This window comes from Oncorhynchus nerka, unplaced genomic scaffold (assembly GCF_034236695.1).
Source record: "Oncorhynchus nerka isolate Pitt River unplaced genomic scaffold, Oner_Uvic_2.0 unplaced_scaffold_973, whole genome shotgun sequence".
NCBI classification, from domain to species: Eukaryota; Metazoa; Chordata; class Actinopteri; order Salmoniformes; family Salmonidae; genus Oncorhynchus; species Oncorhynchus nerka.
The window spans coordinates 204,409-229,992 of record NW_027040316.1 but is presented as its reverse complement, the minus strand read 5'-3'; the positions used below and the strand labels follow the sequence as shown (position 1 = coordinate 229,992).

Below are 25,584 nucleotides of genomic sequence, written 5' to 3'. Positions count from 1 at the left end.
CAACACCATGTCATGATTATATAGTGGAAAAACACAACAGACTCTTTCATACAGCAAATTTATGGACATTTCTGAAAAGTGATAAATAGATGTAATGTTTGTCTCTGTTGTGTTGAAGACCAATCAAGCAGGAGAGACCAGCCTCCCCTGTTCCCAGCTGTGTGTCCATGAAGAGTGACTGGTCTATGGGTCTACCTATAAACTTTAGAGAGGGAAACTTTTCTACTGAACAAAGGTAAGAAGAACTCATGGGTCATGGTCAGTGAGTTAAACAACACTGTCGCTAGTCATTTCTCCTCTCCCATTTTCCCATAGGCTAATCCTTTTGTCCATTTTTCTAGTCCTAAAACAATATTGAACAAACGCAACATTCCCTCCCTGTGTGTGTGTGTGTGTGTGTGTGTGTGTGTGTGTGTGTGTGTGTGTGTGTGTGTGTGTGTGTGTGTCCATGTGAGTGTGTGTGTACAGTCCCTGGATGAGGAGATGTAATATCTATCCTGATTGCCTAGTCACGTTTACCCCTACCTACATGTACATACACTGCTCAAAAAAATAAAGGGAACACTAAAATAACACATCCTAGATCTGAATGAATGAAATATTCTTATTAAATACTTTTTTCTTTACATAGTTGAAAGTACTGACAACACAATCACACAACAATTATCAATGGAAATCAAATTTATCAACCCATGGAGGTCTGGATTTGGAGTCACAGTCAAAATTAAAGTGGAAAACCACACTACAGGCTGATCCAACTTTGATGTAATGTCCTTAAAACAAGTCAATATGAGGCTCAGTAGTGTGTGTGGCCTCCACGTGCCTGTATGACCTCCCTACAATGCCTGGGCATGCTCCTGATGAGGTGGCGGATGGTCTCCTGAGGGATCTCCTCCCAGACCTGAACTAAAGCATCCGCCAACTCCTGGACAGTCTGTGGTGCAACGTGGTGTTGGTGGATGGAGCGAGACATGATGTCCCAGATGTGCTCAATTGGATTCAGGTCTGGGGAACGGGCGGGCCAGTCCATAGCATCAATGCCTTCCTCTTGCAGGAACTGCTGACACACTCCAGCCACATGAGGTCTAGCATTGTCTTGCATTAGGAGGACCCCAGGGCCAACCGCACCAGCATATGGTCTCACAAGGGGTCTGGGGATCTCATCTCGGTACCTAATGGCAGTCAGGCTACCTCTGGCGAGCACATGGAGGGCTATGCGGCCCCCCAAAGAAATGCTACCCCACACCATGACTGACCCACCGCCAAACCGGTCATGCTGGAGGATGTTGCAGGCAGCAGATCGTTCTCCACGGCATCTCCAGACTCTGTCACGTCTGTCACATGCTCAGTGTGAACCTGCTTTCATCTGTGAAGAGCACAGGGCACCAGTGGTGAATTTGCCAATCTTGGTGTTCTCTGGCAAATCCCAAACGTCCTGCACGGTGTTGGGCTGTAAGCACAACCCCCACCTGTGGACGTTGGGCCCTCATACCACCCTCATGGAGTCTGTTTCTGACCGTTTGAGCAGACACATGCACATTTGTGGCCTGCAGGAGGTCATTTTGCAGGGCTTTGGCAGTGCTCCTCCTGCTCCTCCTTGCACAAAGGCGGATGTAGCGGTCCTGCTGCTGAGTTTGTTGCCCTCCTACGGCCTCCTCTACATCTCCTGATGTACTGGCCTGTCTCCTGGTAGCGCCTCCATGCTCTGGACACTACGCTGACAGACACAGCAAACCTTATTGCCACAGCTCGCATTGATGTCCCATCCTGGATGAGTTGCACTACCTGAGCCACTTGTGTGGGTTGTAGACTCCGTCTCATGCTACCACTAGAGTGAAAGCACCGCCAGCATTCAAAAGTGACCAAAACATCAGCCAGGAAGCATAGGAACTGAGAAGTGGTCTGTGGTCACCACCTGCAGAACCACTCCTTTATTGGGGGTGTCTTGCTAAATGCCTATAATTTCCACTCTGTCGTCTATTCCATTTGCACAACAGCATGTGAAATCTACTGTCAATCAGTGTTGCTTCCTAAGTGGACAGTTTGATTTCACAGAAGTGTGATTGACTTGGAGTTACATTGTGTTGTTTAAAAGTGTTCCCTTTATTTTTTTGAGCAGTGTAATATTATATTGAATAAATGCATTGATGTTCACATTAGTTTAACAAAATGACCATACAATTCTAGGAGACGGAAGATGAATCTATATGTTGTTTGGGAGAATAAACCACAAGTATTACCACAAGTACCTCAACTACCTGGTACCCCTGCACATTGACTCAGTACTGGTACTCCTTATAGTCTCATTATTACCTCAACTACCTGGTACCCTGCACATTGACTCAGTACTGGTACCCTGCACATTGACTTATGAGTCTCATTATTACCTCAACTACCTGGTACCCTGCACATTGACTCAGTACTGGTACTCCTTATAGTCTCATTATTACCTCAACTACCTGGTACCCCATTTATACTGGTACTCTCATTATTACCTCAACTACCTGGTACACTGCACATTGACTCAGTACTGGTTCTCCTTATAGTCTCATTATTACCTCAACTACCTGGTACCCTGCATATTGACTCAGTACTGGTTCTCCTTATAGTCTCATTATTACCTCAACTACCTGGTACCCTGCACATTGACTCAGTACTGGTACTCCTTATAGCCTCATTATTACCTCAACTACCTGGTACCCTGCACATTGACTCAGTACTGGTACTCCTTATAGTCTCATTATTTCAACTACCTGGTACCCTGCACATTGACTCAACTACTACCTGGTACCCTGCACATTGACTCAGTACTGGTACTCCTTATAGTCTCATTATTACCTCAACTACCTGGTACCCTGCACATTGACTCAGTACTGGTTCTCCTTATAGTCTCATTATTACCTCAACTACCTGGTACCCTGCACATTGACTCAGTACTGGTACTCCTTATAGCCTCATTATTACCTCAACTACCTGGTACCCTGCACATTGACTCAGTACTGGTACTCCTTATAGTCTCATTATTACCTCAACTACCTGGTACCCTGCACATTGACTCAGTACTGGTACTCCTTATAGTCTCATTATTACCTCAACTACCTGGTACCCTGCACATTGACTCAGTACTGGTACTCCTTATAGTCTCATTATTACCTCAACTACCTGGTACCCTGCACATTGACTCAGTACTGGTACTCCTTATAGTCTCATTATGTGACTCCTGGTACTCCCTCATTACCCCAGGCCCTGGATAAAAACATATGATGATTTCAAAACTAAATGTTTAAATACAGATCTTATATTCCTGTATTTAATAATGGTTTAAAATGTTGTATATTGATGTCAAATGTATCATTTGTACAGTTATGAAACTCTGTATGTATTTGTTACATTTGAGGCAGATATATATTATTACTGTGTAAAACCTAGCAGTACTACTGATTTCTCTGAGAGTGAGGCAGATATATATTATTACTGTGTAAAACCTAGCAGTACTACTGATTTCTCTGAGAGTGAGGCAGATATATATTATTACTGTATAAAACCTAGCAGTACTACTGATTTCTCTGAGAGTGAGGCAGATATATATTATTACTTGTAAAACCTAGCAGTACTACTGATTTCTCTGAGATTGAGGCAGATATATATTATTACTGTATAAAACCTAGCAGTACTACTGATTTCTCTGAGAGTGAGGCAGATATATATTATTACTGTGTAAAACCTAGCAGTACTACTGATTTCTCTGAGAGTGAGGCAGATATATATTATTACTGTGTAAAACCTAGCAGTACTACTGATTTCTCTGAGAGTGAGGCAGATATATATTATTACTTTGTAAAACCTAGCAGTACTACTGATTCCTCTGAGAGTGAGGCAGATATATATTATTACTGTATAAAACCTAGCAGTACATTTACATTTACATTTAAGTCATTTAGCAGACGCTCTTATCCAGAGCGACTTACTACTGATTTCACTGAGATTGAGGCAGATATATATTATTACTGTATATAACCTAGCAGTACTACTGATTTCTCTGAGAGTGAGGCAGATATATATTATTACTGTGTAAAACCTAGCAGTACTACTGATTTCTCTGAGAGTGAGGCAGATATATATTATTACTGTGTAAAACCTAGCAGTACTACTGATTTCTCTGAGAGTGAGGCAGATATATATTATTACTGTATAAAACCTAGCAGTACTACTGATTTCTCTGAGAGTGAGGCAGATATATATTATTTATATTATTTGTTTCTCTGAAATGAAACCATCAAGTGATTTTAAACAAGTACATTTCTGAAAAGTGATATATAGTGTTTTGGAATGAAACTCTTCCTATGTTTCCCCATCTGAGCTCAGAGAAGATGAGATGTAATGTTTGTCTCTGTTGTGTTGAAGACCAATCCAGCAGGAGAGACCAGCCTCCCCTGTTCCCAGCTGTGTGTCCATGAAGAGTGACTGGTCTATGGATCGACCTATATTCTTTAGAGGGGGAGACTTTTCTACTGAACAAAGGTAAGAAGAACTCATGGGTCCTGGTCAGTGAGTTAAACAACACTGTCTCTAGTAATTTCTCCTCTCACATTTTCCCATTTATTTTTGTTGTTTTCATAATCCATAGGCTAATCCTTTTGTCCATTTCCATAGTCTTAAAACAATATTATACAAACACAACATTCCCTCTCTGTCTGTCTGCCTGCCTGCCTGCCTGCCTGCCTGCCTGCCTGCCTGCCTGCCTGCCTGCCTGCCTGCCTGCCTGCCCTGCCCTGCCTGTCTGTCTGTCTGTCTGTCTGTCTGTCTGTCTGTCTGTCTGTCTGTCTGCCTGCCTGCCTGCCTGCCTGCCTGCCTGCCTGCCTGTTTGTCTGTCTGTGTGTGTGTGTACTCCCTGGATGAGGAGATGTAATCTCATGTGTTGTCCACAGAAACCAACAGGAGAGATCAGAGTCAGAGATTCTCAGTGGTCAGTCTTCCCAGAGTCATCAAACAGACCTGGCCTCCATATTCAGTGTATGTGGTCCTGTTATGTACAATTGTTTTTGTTTACCTCAAGAAAAGTTGATCTGTCAATCATTCATTAACATGTTAATGACAAAGCATTTATTCTCTTGCTTAATTTATTTACTTGATTATTTCAGTTGCTTGAGGAGAATATTATGACATTTGTGAGGAACGAGCTGAAGATGTTCAAGAGGATTCTTAGTCCAGAACTCCCAGAAGGCTTTGAGAGTCAGAAGCAGGATAAGGAAGTGGTGGACCCTGAAGATGAGAAGCAGGAGAGCAGTGCCAGAGAGGGGGCTCTGAAGATCACACTGCACATCCTGAGGAAAATGAACCAGATGGAGCTTGCTGACACACTGGAGAAATGTAAGATCTGTCTGCCTCATGTTGAATACTGTTTTATAACATTTAAAAGCTGTAGCTAAAGTACAGCTAAAGTAGCTGTGTAACTCAATGATATTGAAACAGCCTTAACACAACACATAGTGACCTCATCAAGTAGCAGCAGGGATGTGTTGTGGTGATTCATTTAGAGAGAGAGAGAACATTAATAATACCATCAATAATATCAATAATAATATAATCAGTCACACCAGTCTGTAATGCATTATGAAAACATTTACACATTTATACAGTCAGTTTAGAGAATACATTATTATAATGTAAAACTTTATAACAGTCCTACAATACTGTAGGCATTAAAACAGACGTAATATTCATATCCTCTGTGTTATTTCTAGATTCAGATGATCCTTCTGTGATTTGCCAACGTGAACTCAAATCTAATCTAAAGAAGAAGTTTCAATGTGTATTTGAGGGGATCGCTAAACAAGGAAACCCAACACTTCTCAATAAGATCTACACAGAGCTCTACATCACAGAGGGTGGAACAGGAGAGGTCAATAATGAACATGAGCTGAGACAGATTGAGACAACAACCAGGAAACAAGCAAGACCAGAGACTGCAATCAAATGTAACGACATCTTCAAACCCTTAACTGGACAAGACAAACCTATCAGAACTGTGCTGACAAAGGGAGTTGCTGGCATTGGAAAAACAGTCTCTGTGCAGAAGTTCATTCTGGACTGGGCTGAAGGAAAAGCAAATCAGGATGTCCAATTTGTATTTTCATTCCCTTTCCGGGAGCTGAATTTGATGAAAGGGGACAAACAAACTTTGATTGAACTTCTCAATCACTTCTCAATGGAAACCAAACAATCAAGAATCTCCAACTACGACAAGTACAAAGTTCTGTTCATCTTTGATGGTCTGGATGAGTGCCGACTGCCCCTAGACTTCCAGAAGAACAAGATCTGTTGTGACGTCACAGAGTCAACCTCAGTGGATGTTCTGCTAACAAATCTCATCAAGGGAAATCTGCTTCCCTCTGCTCTCCTCTGGATAACTACCCGACCTGCAGCAGCCAATAAGATCCCTTCAGTGTGTGTTGACCAGGTGACAGAGGTACGAGGGTTCAATGACCCACAGAAGGAGGAGTACTTCAGGAAGAGATTCAGTGATGAGGACCTGGCCAGCAGAATCATCTCACACATAAAGACATCAAGGAGCCTCCACATCATGTGCCACATTCCAGTCTTCTGTTGGATTTCAGCAATAGTCCTTGAACACATGCTGAAACATAAGAGAGAAGAGATGCCCAAGACTCTGACTGAGATGTACACACACCTTGTGGTGTTTCATACCAAACAGAAGAATGAAAAGTATCTTGGGAAAGAAGAGACAGGTCCACACTGGAATAAAGAGAGCATTCTGTCACTGGGAAAACTGGCTTTTCAACAGCTTGTGAATGGCAACCTAATTTTCTATGAAGAAGACCTGAAAGAGTCTGGTATTGATGTCAGTGAAGCCTCAGTGTACTCAGGATTGTGCACACAGCTCTTTAAAGAGGAACGTGGGCTGTACCAGGAAAAGGTGTACTGCTTTGTTCATCTGAGCATTCAGGAGTTTCTGGCTGCTGTATATGTGTTCCTCTCATTCATCAACAACAATGAGAATCTAATGGATGAACTGCAAACAAAAGACGAGTCTGAAGTTACTTTCTACAAGAGTGCTGTGGATAAAGCCTTACAAAGTGAGACAGGAAACCTGGACCTTTTCCTCCGCTTCCTTCTGGGCCTCTCACTGGAGTCCAATCAGAAGCACTTACGAGGTCTACTGACAAAGACAAGAAGCAGCTCACAGAGCCATGAAGACACAGTCGAATACATCAAGGAGAAGATCAGGGAGAATCCCTCTCCAGAGAGGAGCATCAATCTGTTCCACTGTCTGAATGAACTGAATGACCATTCTCTAGTGGAGGAGATCCAAAGCTACCTGAGATCAGGAAGTCTCTCAAAACCCAACCTGTCACCTGCACAGTGGTCAGCTCTGGTCTTTGTGTTGCTGACTTCAGAAAAGGAGCTGGATGTGTTTGACCTGAAGAAATACTCCAGATCAGAGGAAGGTCTTCTGAGGCTGCTGCCAGTGGTCAAAGCCTCCAGAGCTGCTCTGTGAGTAAATAAAATGACATATAAGAACTAATCATCAGGAAGAAATATTCAATTTGGTTAAAATATTTATTATAATATGTATAATATATTATATTGAAAAACATATTGAATAAATACATTGATTTTCACATTAGTATAACAATATGACCAGACAATTCAAGGAGACAGAAGATGAATCTATATGTTGTTTAGAGAATAAACCAAATTCATCTGCCATTGTCCTTCTACACTACTGGTGTTAAATTAACAGTGTGTTTGTGAAATCATGATGATCTCTTTGCAGGCTGTCAGGCTGTGGAGTCACAGAGGAAGGCTGTGCTTCTCTGGTCTCAGCTCTGGAGTCAAACCCCTCACACCTGAGAGAGCTGGATCTGAGTAACAATGACCTGAAGGATTCAGGAGTGAAGCTGCTCTCTGCTGGACTGGGGAATCCCCACTGTAAACTGGAGACTCTGAGGTCAGTATTCCTGTAGTTGGTCAACAAGTGATAACTGTTCACCAGATCCACATGTGTTTACCAGGCACACATAGTCCACACCATATGTGTTTGGACAGTGAAGCTTACAGTTTTACATGTGGTGCTTTGCTCCAGCATTTTGGATTTGAGATAGAATGTTTCATATTAGGCGACAGTACAGAATGTCACCTTTTATTTAAAGATATTTATACATATACGTATTTCTCTTAATTATTTGGACAAATTCACTTACATTGTATTTTTTATTTTATTTTAGTTCACCTTTATTTAACCAAGGAGGCTGGTTGAGAACAAGTTCTCATTTGCAACTGCGACCTGCCCAAGATAAAGCATAGCAGTGTGAACAGACAACACAGAGTTACATATGGAGTAAACAATTAACAAGTCAATAACACAGTAGAAAAAAAAGGGAGTCTATATACATTGTGTGCAAAAGGCATGAGGAGGTAGGCGAATAATTACAATTTTGCAGATTAACACTGGAGTGATACATGATCAAATGGTCATGTACAGGTAGAGATATTGGTGTGCAAAAGAGCAGAAAAGTAAATAAATAAAAACAGTATGTGGATGAGGTAGGTAAAAATGGGTGGGCTATTTACCGATAGACTATGTACAGCTGCAGCGATCCGTTAGCTGCTCAGATAGCAGATTTTTGAAGCTGGTGAGGGAGATAAAAGTCTCCAACTTCAGCGATTTTTGCAATTTGTTCCAGTCACAGGCAGCAGAGAACTGGAACGAAAGGCGGCCAAATGAGGTGTTGGCTTTAGGGATGATCAGTGAGATACACCTGCTGGAGTGCGTGCTACGGGTGGGTGTTGCCATCGTGACCAGTGAACTGAGATAAGGCGGAGCTATACCTAGCATGGACTTGTAGTTGACCTGGAGCCAGTGGGTCTGGCGACGAATATGTAGCGAGGGCCAGCCGACTAGAGCATACAGGTCGCAGTGGTGGGTGGTATAAGGTGCTTTAGTGACAAAACGGATGGCACTGTGATAAACTGCATCCAGTTTGCTGAGTAGAGTGTTGGAAGCAATTTTGTAGATGACATCGCCGAAGACGAGGATCGGTAGGATAGTCAGTTTTACTAGGGTAAGTTTGGCGGCGTGAGTGAAGGAGGCTTTGTTGCGGAATAGAAAGCCGACTCTAGATTTGATTTTCGATTGTAGATGTTTGATATGAGTCTGGAAGGAGAGTTTACAGTCTAGCCAGACACCTAGGTACTTATAGATGTCCACATATTCAAGGTCGGAACCATCCAGGGTGGTGATGCTGGTCAGGCGTGCGGGTGCAGGCAGCGAACGGTTGAAAAGCATGCATTTGGTTTTACTAGTGTTTAAGAGCAGTTGGAGGCCACGGAAGGAGTGTTGTATGGCATTGAAGCTCGTTTGGAGGTTAGATAGCACAGTGTCCAAGGATGGGCCGGAAGTATATAGAATGGTGTCGTCTGCGTAGAGGTGGATCAGGGAATCGCCCGCAGCAAGAGCAACATCATTGATATATACAGAGAAAAGAGTCGGCCCGAGAATTTAAGCCTGTGGTACACCCATAGAGACTGCCAGAGGACCGGACAGCATGCCCTCCGATTTGACACACTGAACTCTGTCTGCAAAGTAGTTGGTGAACCAGGCAAGGCAGTCATCCGAAAAACCGAGGCTACTGAGTCTGCCGATAAGAATATGGTGATTGACAGAGTCGAAAGCCTTGGCAAGGTCGATGAAGACGGCTGCACAGTACTGTCTTTTATCGATGGCGGTTATGATATCGTTTAGTACATTGAGCGTGGCTGAGGTGCACCCGTGACCGGCTCGGAAACCAGATTGCACAGCGGAGAAGGTACGGTGGGATTCGAGATGGTCAGTGACCTGTTTGTTGACTAGGCTTTCGAAGACCTTAGAAAGGCAGGGTAGGATAGATATAGGTCCAGGGTGTCTCCCCCTTTGAAGAGGGGGATGACTGCGGCAGCTTTCCAATCCTTGGGGATCTTAGACGATATGAAAGAGAGGTTGAACAGGCTGGTAAAAGGGGTTGTGACAATGGCGGCGGATAGTTTCAGAAATAGAGGGTCCAGATTGTCAAGCCCAGCTGATTTGTACAGGTCCAGGTTTTGCAGCTCTTTCAGAACATCTGCTATCTGGATTTGGGTAAAGGAGAACCTGGAGAGGCTTGGGCGAGTAGCTGCGGGGGCGGAGCTGTTGGCCGAGGTTGGAGTAGCCAGGCGGAAGTCATGGCCAGCCGTTGAGAAATGCTTGTTGAAGTTTTCGATAATCGTGGATTTATCGGTGGTGACCGTGTTACCTAGCCTCAGTGCAGTGGGCAGCTGGGAGGAGGTGCTCTTGTTCTCCATGGACTTCACAGTGTCCCAGAAATTTTTGGAGTTGGAGCTACAGGATGCACATTTCTGCCTGAAGAAGCTGGCCTTAGCTTTCCTGACTGACTGCGTGTATTGGTTCCTGACTTCCCTGAACAGTTGCATATCGCGGGGACTATTCGATGCTATTGCAGTCCGCCACAGGATGTTTTTGTGCTGCTCGAGGGCAGTCAGGTCTGGAGTGAACCAAGGGCTATATCTGTTCTTAGTTCTGCATTTTTTGAACGGAGCATGCTTATCTAAAATGGTGAGGAAGTTACTTTTAAAGAATGACCAGGCATCCTCAACTGACGGGATGAGGTCAATGTCCTTCCAGGATACCCGGGCCAGGTCGATTAGAAATGCCTGCTCACAGAAGTGTTTTAGGGAGCGTTTGACAGTGATGAGGGGTGGTCGTTTGACTGCGGCTCCGTAGCGGATACAGGCAATGAGGCAGTGATCGCTGAGATCCTGGTTGAAGACAGCGGAGGTGTATTTGGAGGGCCAGTTGGTCAGGATGACGTCTATGAGGGTGCCCTTGTTTACAGATTTAGGGTTGTACCTGATGGGTTCCTTGATGATTTGTGTGAGATTGAGGGCATCAGTTTAGTTTATTTTATTTTTTTACAGGGACAGTGCACATTAATCAACGTTTCAGTAAAAGTGCCGGTTTTAGCCAGCCGGCTAATTTTCAACCGCAGTCCCTGGGCAGGTTATTAAAAACAATTACAATATAGACAATAGCACCATAGAACAAGCAAGACATAGCAACATAGGACAAGCAAGACATAGCATACAGACAGAGCAACATAGAACAAAAAGCAGCAAGACAAAATTCATAAAAGCAACAAAGTGTTTCCACACCTCACAAGCTACAGACAACAGACAACATGGAAAGCGGTAACACACAGCTAGGGACCATGTTCACAAATCTGATTGACCTTTAGCCATGTCTTCAAGCATTTTGTGAAAGTGTGATATGTGGTGCAGTTATGTGTGTCTGATGGCAGTGTATTCCAGACATGGGAAGCTCTCACAGAGAATGCAGATTTACTAAAGGTGTTTTTCCTTAGGGGAACTATACAGTCACCTCTCATGGCAGACCTTGTGGATCTGCTGCCATATGTCTGATTGTAGGACTGCCGGGGTGTTAAGCATATCCCAGTTTAGGTCACCTAACAGAACAAACTCTGAAGCTAGATGGGGGGCGATCAATTCACAAATGGTGTCCAGGGCACAGCTGGGAGCTGAGGGGAGTCGGTAGCAGGCGGCAACAGTGAGAGACTTATTTCTGGAGAGAGTAATTTTCAAAATTAGTAGTCCGAACTGTTTGGGTATGGACCTGGAAAGTATGACATTACTTTGCAGGCTATCTCTGCAGTAGACTGCAACTCCTCCCCCTTTGGCAGTTCTATCTAGATGGAAAATGTTATAGTTGGGTATGGAAATCTCAGAATTTTTGGTGGCCTTCCTGAGCCAGGATTCAGACACGGCAAGGACATCAGGGTTAGCAGAGTGTGCTAAAGCAGTGAGTAAAACAAACTTAGGGAGGAGGCTTCTGATGTTGACATGCATGAAACCAAGGCTTTTCGATCACAGAAGTCAACAAATGAGGGTGCCTGGGGACATGCAGGGCCTGGGTTTACCTCCACATCACCCGCGGAACAGAGGAGGAGTAGTATGAGGGTGTGGCTAAAGGCTATCAAAACTGGTCGCCTAGAGCGTTGGGAACAGAGAATAAAAGGAGCAGGTTTCTGGGCATGGTAGAATATATTCAGGGCATAATGCGCAGACAGGGGTATGGTGGGGTGCGGGTACAGCGGAGGTAAGCCCAGGCACTGGGTGATGATGAGAGAGGTTGTATCTCTGGACATGCTGGTTGTAATGGGTGAGGTCACCACATGTGTGGGAGGTGGGACAAAGGAGGTATCAGGGGTATGAAGAGTGGAACTAGGGGCTCCATTGTAAACTAAAACAATGATAACTAACCTGAACAACAGTATACAAGGCATATTGACATTTGAGAGAGACATACAGCGAGGCATACAGTAATCACAGGTGTTGAATTGGGAGAGCTAGCTAAAACAGTAACTAAAACAGTAGGTGAGACAACAACAGCTAATCAGCTAGCACAACAACAGCAGGTAAAATGGTGTTGACTAGGCAGGGAGGGTCGGTTTATCTATACACAGAGCCTGAGTGCGGCTGGGGCCGACAGATAAAACATAAACAAGCAGAATGGAGTACCGTGATTAATGGACAGTCCAGCATGCATCAGCTATGTAGCCAAGTGATCAGTGAAGATGAGAAGTACGAGACTGGAAACAAAGTGTACTACGAAGTGTACTACAAACGAGTTGACTGTCAAGTGTGGAAAGGTAGTCATTGGCCGAGATGGTGTGGTGATATTTGTGAGACACGGAGGCACCATTTTAAGGTGCATCACTCAAGATTGTGGAAAGTAAATTATCAACAAGATGGAGGGTCTGTTGCTGAGAATCAGCCTCCTACTGAAATTGACAAAAAGGACACATTATTAATAACCTCTTGGGATAGGGGGAAGCATTTTCACTTTTGGATAAATAGCGTGCCCAATTTCAACTTCCTGCTACTCATGCCAGGAATATAAGATATGCATATTATTAGTAGATGTGGATAGAAAACACTCTGAAGTTTCTAAAACTGTTTGAATCATGTCTGTGAGTATAACAGAACTTATGTAGCAGGCAAAACACCGAGGACTAACCGTTCAGATTTTTTTTTTTTTAATTTTAAGGTCACTGTCTGTTCAATGATTTCTCAATGGGAAATTATATTTATTAGGCAACTTATTTGCAGTTCCTACCGCGTCCACTGGATGTCACCAGACTTTGGAATTTGGTTTAGGTTAATCCTTTGTGCAATGAAGAAGTACGGCCATCTTGGAACAGGGTAACGTTATGTGTACTGTTAATAGTTGCGCAAGACTTGAAAAGTAGCTTTAGTTTGTGATCCTCCTGTATTGAAAATAGATAGACCCGTCTTCAATTTGATTGGTTATTAACGTTTAAAAATACCTAAAGTTGTATTAAAAAAGTAGTTTGAAATGTTTTGGCAAAGTTTACAGGTAACTTTTGAGATATTTTGTAGTGACATTCCGCAAATTGGAAGCTGTTTTTTTCTGGATCAAACGCGCCAAATAAATTGACATTTTGGATATATATCGACGGAATTAATCAAACAAAAGGACCATTTGTGATGTTTATGGGACATATTGGCCAACGAAAGAAGCTTGTCAAATGTAAGGGATGATTTATATTTTATTTCTGCGTTTTGTGTGTTGCCTGCAGGGTTGAAATATGCTATTGTCTCTTTGTTTACTGTTGTGCTATCATCAGATAATAGCTTCTTATGTTTTCGCCGAAAAGCCATTGACCAGGTGAGAAATTTGCGTCCGCCTATCCCAGAGAGTTAACAGACACAAGACTACCAGAAACTGACACTGGAAGTGGAGCAGACACCTTCAGCCATGCCACTGGTAATACTGTTAAGGGTTCAAATGAGGAAAACATTCAACAACAGACACATGTGTTATTAAGACAACATGGTTGTTCCAATCTGAAAACTGGACAAACTGTTAAATACATGGACAGAGAAAGTGGTATTCCACACACAGCAACCGTCATTGGACGAGCAGGAAAAGCCAAAGGACAACACCAGAACTGGTCCAACTTGCAGTACTCTGAACCAGCTACACTTGAAAATTTCAAAATGATGATGTACTTGAAACAAATGATGTTTCATTTGACTCTAAACTAGATGAGCTCAGTAATTAGAGAAAAAATTGAATGTTTGAGGAAGTGAAAGACATTGGCCAAAAATGTGTCTCAACAATTTGGGTGTGTCCCTTAAAGAACTGGAATAGTGCCAAAAGACTAATCTAGTGGCTAGAGGTTTAGAGGAGCTGGCTGCTAAACAACTCCCAAACGACTAATCTAGTGGCTAGAGGTTTAGAGGACCTGGCTGCTAAACAACTCCCAAACGACTCATCTAGTGGCTAGAGGTTTAGAGGAGCTGGCTGCTAAACGACTCCCAAAAGACTCACCAACATGCGCCTCAGAGTCACTCAGATTGCTGCTGACAGTGATTTGGAGGACTAGCCTGTCATGTTGATGACTTCATCTGGGGTGGCTCACAGACCTTCGCTACAACTGTGATTCCACACCTCAAAGCTGCTTTCCCGGTCCAACACAAAGGAGCAGCTTGCTGACTGTCTGACTACAAAGGGAGCATCAGGTCTTGTGCTCCTAAAGACACTCAGTAATGGAAAGTGGCAGCTTGCTGACTGTCTGACTACAAAGGGAGCATCAGGTCTTGTGCTCCTAAAGACACTCAGTAATGGAAAGTGGCAGCTTGCTGACTGTCTGACTACAAAGGGAGCATCAGGTCTTGTGTTCCTAAAGACTCTCAGTAATGGAAAGTGGCAGCTTGACTAATACAAATATAAACTGAGTCACACAACCCATTTGTAATGAGGAACTTAAATAATACTTGGGACATTTCATTATTTTGTTGGTTTATTTTGTCTTTAAAGAAAAGTGGGAAATTGTTAAGTTCGTGTTTTAAGTCTCCCTATATTTCTGTTACTACGGTGATATCGCTCTGTTATTATTAGTACAACTGGGAGTGTCAGTGTTGATGGACCTGGCCTGAGTGTCATGGCAACCATTTGTATTGTATTTTATTTCACCAGGTAGGTAAAATAACCAGGTAGACCTTTATTTAACCAGGTATTTAACCAGGTATTTAACCAGGTAGACTAGTTGAGAACAAGTTCTCATTTGCAACTGCGACCTGGCCAAGATAAAGCGTAGCAATTCGACACATACAACAACACAGAGTTACACATGGAATAAACAAAACATACAGTCAATAATACAGTAGAACAAAAGAAAACAAAAAGTCTATATACAGTGAGTGTAATTGAGGTAAGATAAGGGAGTTAAGGCAATAAATAGGCCATGGTGGCAAAGTAATTACAATATAGAAATTAAACACTGGAATGGTAGATCGGCAGAATATGAATGTGCAGGTAGAGATATTGGGGTGCAAAGGAGCAAAATAAATAAATAAATAACAGTATGGGGATGAGGTAGGTAGATAGATGGGCTGTTTACAGATGGGCTATGTACAGGTGCAGTGATCTGTAAGCTGCTCTGACAGCTGGTGCTTAAAGCTAGTGCGGGAGATATGAGTCTCCAGCTTCAAAGATTTTTGCAATTTGTTCCAGTCATGGGCAGCAGAGAACTGGAAGGAAAGACGACCAAAGGAGGTATCATGTTGTGGAAATACGGTGGAGTAAACGTTGTTCAACTGGAACACGTTGTTTCATTTTTGAACACTGTTTATTCAATACAATCTAAATCTGATACCTCACTGTCTAAATAGATATGGTGTGGACTGTATACTCAATACAATCTAAATCTGATACCTCACTGTCTGTCTTCTGACTGATACTGCTTTTTAAACTGGTCTGGTCAGGCTATTCAAATATTTGTACTATAGATGTTTCTATCTACAAGCAATAATTTGATGTTTTCTAATATTGATAGCTATGCATTAATGACTGCATGTATGGCAGGTTTCAGGACACTGATATATCTGAATGTGTAGAAAAAATATACTGCCACTATTTTCACCACCAAAGAAATTCAGTGTGATTTTAATATGATTTGACTCTTTGCAGGCTGTCAGGCTGTCTAGTCACAGAGGAAGCCTGTGCTTCTCTGTTCTCAGCTCTGAGGTCAAACCCCTCACACCTGAGAAAGTTGGATCTGAGTAACAATGACCTGAAGGATTCAGGAGTGGAGCTGCTCTCTGCTGGACTGGAGGATCCCCACTGCAAACTGGAGACTCTGAGGTCAGTATTCCTGTAGTTGGTCAACAAGTGATAACTGTTCACCAGATCCACATGTGTTTACCAGACACATAGTCCACACCATATGTGTTTGGACAGTGAAGCTTACAGTTTTAAATATGGTGCAATGCTCCAGCATTTTGGATTTGAGATATAATGTTTCATATTAGGTGACAGTACAGAATGTCACATTTTATTTGAGGGTATTTTCATAAATATCTGTTTTATCGTTTAGAAATGAAAGCACTTTATGTATGTAGTTCTCACATTTGAAAATTATTAATTATTTGGATTATATTCACTTATAGTGTATTAAAGTAGTCATAAGTTTAGTATTTGGTCCCATATTCCATGACTGCAGTGATTACATCAAACTTGTGATTCTACTAACTTGTTGAATTAATTAGCAGTTTGTCTTGGTTGTGTTTTGGATGTTTTTCCTAATAGAAACTGAATGGTGAATAATGCCCTGTCATTTTGCAGTCACTTCACTTGTATTGTCAGTAAGAATAGAAGATGTTTCTGAACACTTCTACATTTACATTACATTTACATTTAAGTCATTTAGCAGACGCTCTTATCCAGAGCGACTTACAAATTGGTGCATTCACCTTATGACATCCAGTGGAACAGTAGTGCATCTAAATCTTTTAAGGGGGGAGGGTGTGAGGGATTACTTTATCCTATCCTAGGTATTCCATAAAGAGGTGGGGTTTCAGGTGTCTCCGGAAGGTGGTGATTGACTCCGCTGTCCTGGCGTCGTGAGGGAGTTTGTTCCACCATTGGGGGGCCAGAGCAGCGAACAGTTTTGACTGGGCTGAGCGGGAACTGTACTTCCTCAGTGGTAGGGAGGCGAGCAGGCCAGAGGTGGATGAACGCAGTGCCCTTGTTTGGGTGTAGGGCCTGATCAGAGCCTGGAGGTACTGAGGTGCCGTTCCCCTCACAGCTCCGTAGGCAAGCACCATGGTCTTGTAGCGGATGCGAGCTTCAACTGGAAGCCAGTGGAGAGAGCGGAGGAGCGGGGTGACGTGAGAGAACTTGGGAAGGTTGAACACCAGACGGGCTGCGGCGTTCTGGATGAGTTGTAGGGTTTAATGGCACAGGCAGGGAGCCCAGCCAACAGCGAGTTGCAGTAATCCAGACGGGAGATGACAAGTGCCTGGATTAGGACCTGCGCCGCTTCCTGTGTGAGGCAGGGTCGTACTCTACGGATGTTGTAGAGCATGAACCTACAGGAACGGGCCACCGCCTTGATGTTAGTTGAGAACGACAGGGTGTTGTCAGGATCACGCCAAGGTTCTTAGCGCTCTGGGAGGAGGACACAATGGAGTTGTCAACCGTGATGGCGAGATCATGGAACGGGCAGTCCTTCCCCGGGAGGAAGAGCAGCTCCGTCTTGCCGAGGTTCAGCTTGAGGTGGTGATCCGTCATCCACACTGATATGTCTGCCAGACATGCAGAGATGCGATTCGCCACCTGGTCATCAGAAGGGGGAAAGGAGAAGATTAATTGTGTGTCATCTGCATAGCAATGATAGGAGAGACCATGTGAGGTTATGACAGAGCCAAGTGACTTGGTGTATAGCGAGAATAGGAGAGGGCCTAGAACAGAGCCCTGGGGACACCAGTGGTGAGCACGTGGTGTGGAGACGGATTCTCGCCACGCCACCTGGTAGGAGCGACCTGTCAGGTAGGACGCAATCCAAGCGTGGGCCGCGCCGGAGATGCCCAACTCGGAGAGGAGGATCTGATGGTTCACAGTATCGAAGGCAGCCGATAGGTCTAGAAGGATTTGAGCAGAGCAGAGGAGAGAGAGTTAGCTTTAGCAGTGCGGAGCGCCTCCGTGATACAGAGAAGAGCAGTCTCAGTTGAATGACTAGTCTTGAAACCTGACTGATTTGGATCAAGAAGGTCATTCTGAGAGAGATAGCGGGAGAGCTGGCCAAGGACGGCACGTTCAAGAGTTTTGGAGAGAAAAGAAAGAAGGGATACTGGTCTGTAGTTGTTGACATCGGAGGGATCGAGTGTAGGTTTTTCAGAAGGGTGCAACTCTCGCTCTCTTGAAGACGGAAGGGACGTGAGCCAGCGGTCAGGGATGAGTTGATGAGCGAGGTGAGGTAAGGAGAAGGTCTCCGGAAATGGTCTGGAGAAGAGAGGAGGGGATAGGGTCAAGCGGGCAGGTTGTTGGGCGGCCGGCCGTCACAAGACGCGAGATTTCATCTGGAGAGAGAGGGAGAAAGAGGTCAGAGCACAGGGTAGGGCAGTGTGAGCAGAACCAGCGGTGTCGTTTGACTTAGCAAACGAGGATCGGATGTCGTCGACCTTCTTTTCAAAATGGTTGACGAAGTCATCTGCAGAGAGGGGAGGAGGGGGGATTCAGGAGGGAGGAGAAGGTGGCAAAGAGCTTCCTAGGGTTAGAGGCAGATGCTTGGAATTTAGAGTGGTAGAAAGTGGCTTTAGCAGCAGAGAGAAGAGGAAAATGTAGAGAGGAGGGAGTGAAAGGATGCCAGGTCCGCAGGGGAGGCGAGTTTTCCTCCATTTCCGCTCGGCTGCCCGGAGCCCTGTTCTGTGAGCTCGCAATGAGTCGTCGAGCCACGGAGCGGGAGGGGAGGACCGAGCCGGCCTGGAGGATAGGGGACATAGAGAGTCAAAGGATGCAGAAAGGGAGGAGAGGAGGGTTGAGGAGGCAGAATCAGGAGATAGGTTGGAGAAGGTTTGAGCAGAGGGAAGAGATGATAGGATGGAAGAGGAGAGAGTAGCGGGGGAGAGAGAGCGAAGGTTGGGACGGCGCGATACCATCCGAGTAGGGGCAGTGTGGGAAGTGTTGGATGAGAGCGAGAGGGAAAAGGATACAAGGTAGTGGTCGGAGACTTGGGGGAGTTGCAATGAGGTTAGTGAAAGAACAGCATCTAGTAAAGATGAGGTTGAGCGTGTTTCCTGCCTTGTGAGTAGGGGGGGAAGGTGAGAGGGTGAGGTCAAAAGAGGAGAGGAGTGGAAAGAAGGAGGCAGAGAGGAATGAGTCAAAGGTAGACGTGGGGAGGTTAAAGTCGCCCAGAACTGTGAGAGGTGAGCCGTCCTCAGGAAAGGAGCTTATCAAGGCATCAAGCTCATTGATGAACTCTCCGAGGGAACCTGGAGGGCGATAAATGATGTTAAGCTTGAAAGGGCTGGTAACTGTGACAGCATGGAATTCAAAGGAGGCGATAGACAGATGGGTAAGGGGAGAAAGAGAGAATGACCACTTGGGAGAGATGAGGATCCCGGTGCCACCACCCCGCTGACCAGAAGGTCTCGGGGTGTGCGAGAACACGTGGGCAGACGAAGAGAGAGCAGTAGGAGTAGCAGTGTTGTCTGTGGTGATCCATGTTTCCGTCAGTGCCAAGAAGTCGAGGGACTGGAGGGAGGCATAGGCTGAGATGAACTCTGCCTTGTTGGCCACAGATCGGCAGTTCCAGAGGCTACCGGAGACCTGGAACTCCACGTGGGTCGTGCGCGCTGGGACCACCAGATTAGGGTGGCCGCGGCCACGCGGTGTGGAGCGTTTGTATGGTCTGTGCAGAGAGGAGAGAACAGGGATAGACAGACACATAGTTGACAGGCTACACAAGAGGCTACGCTAATGCAAAGGAGATTGGAATGACAGGTGGACTACACGTCTCGAGTGTTCAGGAAGTTAAGCTGACGTAGCAAGAATCTTATTGACTAAAATGATTAAAATGAACAGTACTGCTGAAGTAGGCTAGCTGGCAGAGGCTGCGTTGTTGACTATGTAGGCTAGCTGGCAGTGGCTGCGTTGTTGACACTACACTAATCAAGTCGTTCCGTTGAGTGTAATAGTTTCTACTGTGCTGCTATTCGGGGCTAGCTAGCTAGCTAGCAGTGTTGATTACGTTACGTTGCGTTAAAAGAACGACAATAGCTGGCTAGCTAACCTAGGAAATCGCTCTAGACTACACAATTATCTTTGATACAAAGACGGCTATGTAGCTAGCTATGTAGCTAGCTACGATCAAACAAATCAAGCCGTTGTACTGTAATGAAATGAAATGAAAAAAATGTGATACTACCTGTGGAGCGAAGCGAAATGCGACCGGAATGTTGAGTGCGGAAGTTCTGTTCGGTAGACGTTGGCTAGCTGTTGGCTAGCTAGCAGTGTCTCCTACGTTAAGGACGACAAATAGCTGGCTAGCTAACCTCGGTAAATTAAGATAATCACTCTAAAACTACACACTCTAAACTACACAATTATCTTGGATACGAAGACAGCAAAGACAACTATGTAGCTAGCTAACACTACACTAATCAAGTCGTTCAGTTGAGTGTAATAGTTGTGCTGCTAATCGGTAGACGGTGGACGTTAGCTAGCTGGCTAGCTGCAGGGCAGATAGCAGAGTAGACTGCGTTAGGACGACGAAATACGATAATTACGCAATTATCTATGATACAAAGACGGCTATGTAGCTAGCTAAGAAGAAATTGCTAAGATTAGACAAATCAAACCGTTGTACTATAATGAAATGTAATGAAATGTAATACTACCTGCGGACCGAGTGCAGATGCGACCGCTCGCTCCAACCCGGAAGTTATGTGGATGCTACTATGATTATGAATAATCATGAATGAATCGTTAATGATGACGAATGAGAAAGTTACAGAGGCACAAAGATCAGACCCCTCTGTTATTGGTAATTGTGAGAGGTTAGCATGTTTTGTTGTATCCTCTGTTATTGGTAATGGTGAGAGGTTACCATGTTTTGTTGTAGCCTCTGTTATTGGTAATGGTGAGAGGTTAGCATGTTTTGTTGTAGCCTATGTTATTGGTAATGGTGAGAGGTTAGCATATTTTGTTGTATGCTCTGTTATTGGTAATGGTGAGAGGTTAGTATGTTTTGTTGTATCCTCTGTTATTGGTAATGGTGAGAGGTTAGCATGTTTTGTTGTAGCCTCTGTTATTGCTAATGGTGTGAGGTTGGCATGTTTTGTTGTAGCCTCTGTTATTGGTAATGGTGAGAGATTAGCATGTTTTGTTGTAGCCTCTGTTATTGGTAATGGTGAGAGGTTACCATGTTTTGTTGTAGCCTCTGTTATTGGTGATGGTGAGAGATTAGCATGTTTTGTTGTAGCCTCTGTTATTGGTAATGGTGAGAGGTCAGCATGTTTTGTTGTAGCCTCTGTTATTGGTAATGGTGAGAGGTTAGTATGTTTTGTTGTATCCTCTGTTATTGGTAATGGTGAGAGGTTAGCATGTTTTGTTGTAGCCTCTGTTATTGGTAATGGTGAGAGGTTAGCATGTTTTGTTGTAGCCTCTGTTATTGGTAATGGTGAGAGGTTAGCATGTTTTGTTGTAGCCTCTGTCACCTCATATGGAACAGATATGTATTAAAATATCCTCAAATAAAAGGTGACATTATATATTGTCACCTCAAATGAAACATTTGATCTGAAATCCAAAATGATGGAGTATAGAGCCACATTTAAAATGTTAGCTTCACTGTCAAAATAGATATGGTGTGGACTGTATACTCAATACAATCTAAATCTGATACCTCACTGTCTAAATAGATATGGTGTGGACTGTATACTCAATACAATCTAAATCTGATACCTCACTGTCTGTCTTCTGACTGATACTGCTTTTTAAACTGGTCTGGTCAGTCTACTCAAATATTTGTACTTTATGGCTTTCTTTATTCACCCAATACTTTAGGAATTTGTGATGCATTTATTCATTTATGAATTATGAGGTTTCAGGACACTGATGTATCTGAATATGTTGAAAAAATATTCTTCATATAAAAATAAATATTATATATATTATTGTCACTATTTTCACCACCAAAGAATAGCAGTGTGATTTTAATATGATTTGACTATTTGCAGGCTATCAGGCTGTCTAGTCACAGAGGAAGGCTGTGCTTCTCTGGTCTCAGCTCTGAGGTCACACCCCTCACACCTGAGAGAGCTGGACGTGAGCTACAATCACCCAGGAGACTCAGGAGTCAGACTGCTCTCTGCTGGACTGGAGGATCCACACTGCAGACTGGAGAAACTCAAGTATGTAGAGGGTTTATGTCAACGTTCATATCAGACATGTTTGACTTATCAGGTATGTTAAGACAAACATTGTTGTCACCACTTTTACAAATGATATGCTGTGTGTGAGTTCAGTGTGTGTGTGTGTGTGTGTGTGTGTGTGTGTGTGTGTGTGTGTGTGTGTGTGTGTGTGTGTCACTCAATGTCTGTTCTTCTGCTTTCCACTACAGTGTGGAACATGGTGGAGGGTACACAATGAAACCTGGGCCTAGAAAATGTGAGTGTTGACTGCTGTGAAGAATATGACTAAGAATAAGTCTTAATTCAAGTTAAGTCAAAGACCACCATCATTACTTACTTGGTCATATTAAATATCAGCTGTAGTTCTACAGAAGCAGTTTACAAAGAGTTGATTTGACTGTGTGTGTGTGTGTGTGTGTGTGTGCGTGTGTGTGTGTGTGTGTGTGTGTGTGTGTGTGTGTGTGTGTGTGTGTGTGTGTGTGTGTGTGTGTGTGTGTGTGTGTGTAATTAATGTGACTAAGTGTGTTTTATATTACCATACACTATAACATATGATCATTCAACAAGTCTCAAGTTACCTTAACTTTTCCTTTTGATACCTAGAAACATCTACAATAAATGAATTAGTGAAAAGTGAGTTAACATTCTAATGTGAATGATGATGATTTCTAATATTGTGTCTGGTTTCATCCATCAGATGTCTGTTATCTCACACTGGACCTAAACACAGTAAACAGTCTCCTCTCTCTGTCTGAGGAGAACGGAAAGGTGACATGTAGGAGAGAGAAGCAGCCGTATCCTGATCACCCAGAGAGATTTGAGGACTATAGACAGGTGCTGTGTAGAGAGGGTCTGACTGGGCGCTGCTACTGGGAGGTAGAGTGGAGTGGGAGAGGGGTTGGTATAGGAGTGACATATAAAGGAATCAACAGGAGAGGATGGGGTGGCTGTGGGCTTGGATACAATGACAAGTCCTGGAGTCTGTACTGCTCTGACCACAGTTACGCTGCCTGGCACAATAGTAATCCCACTACCATAGACGTCCTCTCCAGCTCCCACAGAGTAGGAGTGTATCTGGACTGGCCAGCCGGCACTCTGTCCTTCTATAGAGCCTCCTCTGACACACTGACCCACCTGTACACATTCACCTCCACATTCACTGAGCCACTCTATCCAGGGTTTTATCTTTGGTATGATGGTGCCTCAGTGTCTCTGTGTCAGTGATACACACACACATTGAACACACACACACACACAGACACAGACACACTCATTGGGCACACACACACACACACACATACACACACACACACACACTGGACATGTACACACACACACTGGACACACACATTGGACACACACATATATTGGACACACTCACATACACACAGCCACAAAAAGATTCACACAATGGACACTGGACACACACACACTGGACACACACACACACACACTGGACACACACACACACACACACACTGGACACACGCACACACACACACTGGAAAACACGTTGGACACAGACACATATTGGACACATACACACACACATTTGGATACACACACACACACACACAAACACACACACAATGGACACACACACACACACACATTGGACACACAAACACATTGGACACACACACATACATATTGGGGACACACACACACACACACACACACACACACACACACACACTGGACACACACACACACTGAACACACACACACACTGGACACACACATTGGACACACACACACACACTGAACACACACACAACACACACACACACACACACACACACAGACACGCTGGACACAGACACACACACAAACACTGGACACATACACACACACAAACACTGGACACATACACACAGACACACACATTGGACAAGCACACACACACATTGGACACACAAACCCTGGACACACACACACATTGGACACACAAACCCTGGACACATACACATACACACACACACTGGACACAAACACATTGGATACCCACACACTGGACACACAAACCCTGGACACACACACACTGGACACACACTGGACACAAACACATTGGATACCCACACACTGGACACACAAACCCTGGACACACACACACTGGACACACACTGGATACACACACACATGCTGGACACACACACACACACTGGACACACACCAGTGGATGCTAGGCAGTTTCTGTATCACAGCTTCTATCCCAGTTCTATCCGCCTGTTAAATCAGTTTCTGGACCACAGGTTCTAGAACAGCTTCGATCCCAGTTCTATCTGCCTGTTAAATCAGTTTCTGGACCACAGGTTCTAGAACAGCTTCGATCCCAGTTCTATCTGCCTGTTAAATCAGTTTCTGGACCACAGGTTCCAAGAACAGCTTCTATCCCAGTTCTATCTGCCTGTTAAATCTGTTTCTGGACCACAGGTTCTAGAACAGCTTCTTCCCCAGTTCTATCTGCCTGTTAAATCAGTTTCTGGACCACAGGTTCTAGAACATCTTCTATCCCAGTTCTATCTGCCTGTTAAATTAGTTTCTGGATCACAGGTTCTAGAACAGCTTCTAGCCCAGTTCTATCTGTCTGTTAAATCAGTTTCTGGACCACAGGTTCTAGAACAGCTTCTATCCCAGCTCTATCTGCCTGTTAAATCAGTTTCTGGACCACAGGTTCTAGAACAGCTTCTATCCCAGTTATATCTGCCTGTTAAATCATCAACCTGTTTCCATCAGACTATTAGAACATGACTGAACCTTTTGGTTCATTTTCTGATCTTTTTACCACTTTGCATTTTTATTATATATTTTACTGTTTGTGCTTGTGCCACAGGAGGTTGGTGGGACCTTAATTGGGGAGGACAGGCTTGTAATGGCTGGAGGGGAATAAGTGGAATGGTATCAAACACGTGGTTTCCATGTGTTCCATTTCATTCACTCTGTTCCAGACATTATTATGAGCCGTCCTCCCCTCACTAGTCTCCACTAGTATGTACTGTCCTATATGTGAGAGAGCTCCAACAAGGAATTACAATGTATGTATTACTTTTAATACCTGCAAATGGCAAATAAACTACTTGAACTCCTTATGAATGTCTGCAGCCAGCTAGGCTGTTGGCGTCTGACAAGAGGTGAAAATATGTCAGGAATATTCTGCAAATGTTGATGAAGACGTCACTCAATACACCCAAAACAACATGCAGTCTTTCCACAAGACTCCCATGAAGTTATAGTGTGACGTAATGAGTTGACGTTAAAGTAATTATTCTCAGAACATTGTTTTATACTGTT

The 25,584-nt window shown here is 44.0% G+C and overlaps 1 protein-coding gene across 1 annotated transcript in view; it reads left to right on the top strand.

The window, feature by feature from the left end:
* The first annotated feature begins 5,159 nt into the window (after nucleotides 1-5,159).
* The window catches only part of LOC135570450 (NACHT, LRR and PYD domains-containing protein 12-like), a 67,307-nt gene continuing 46,882 nt past the window's right edge, over nucleotides 5,160-25,584 (top strand). Inside the window, 5 exon segments of the mRNA XM_065016460.1 lie at nucleotides 5,160-5,370; nucleotides 5,745-7,515; nucleotides 7,799-7,972; nucleotides 16,070-16,243; nucleotides 22,120-22,293. Of these exon segments, the coding sequence (XP_064872532.1) occupies nucleotides 5,160-5,370; nucleotides 5,745-7,515; nucleotides 7,799-7,972; nucleotides 16,070-16,243; nucleotides 22,120-22,293 (2,504 nt within the window).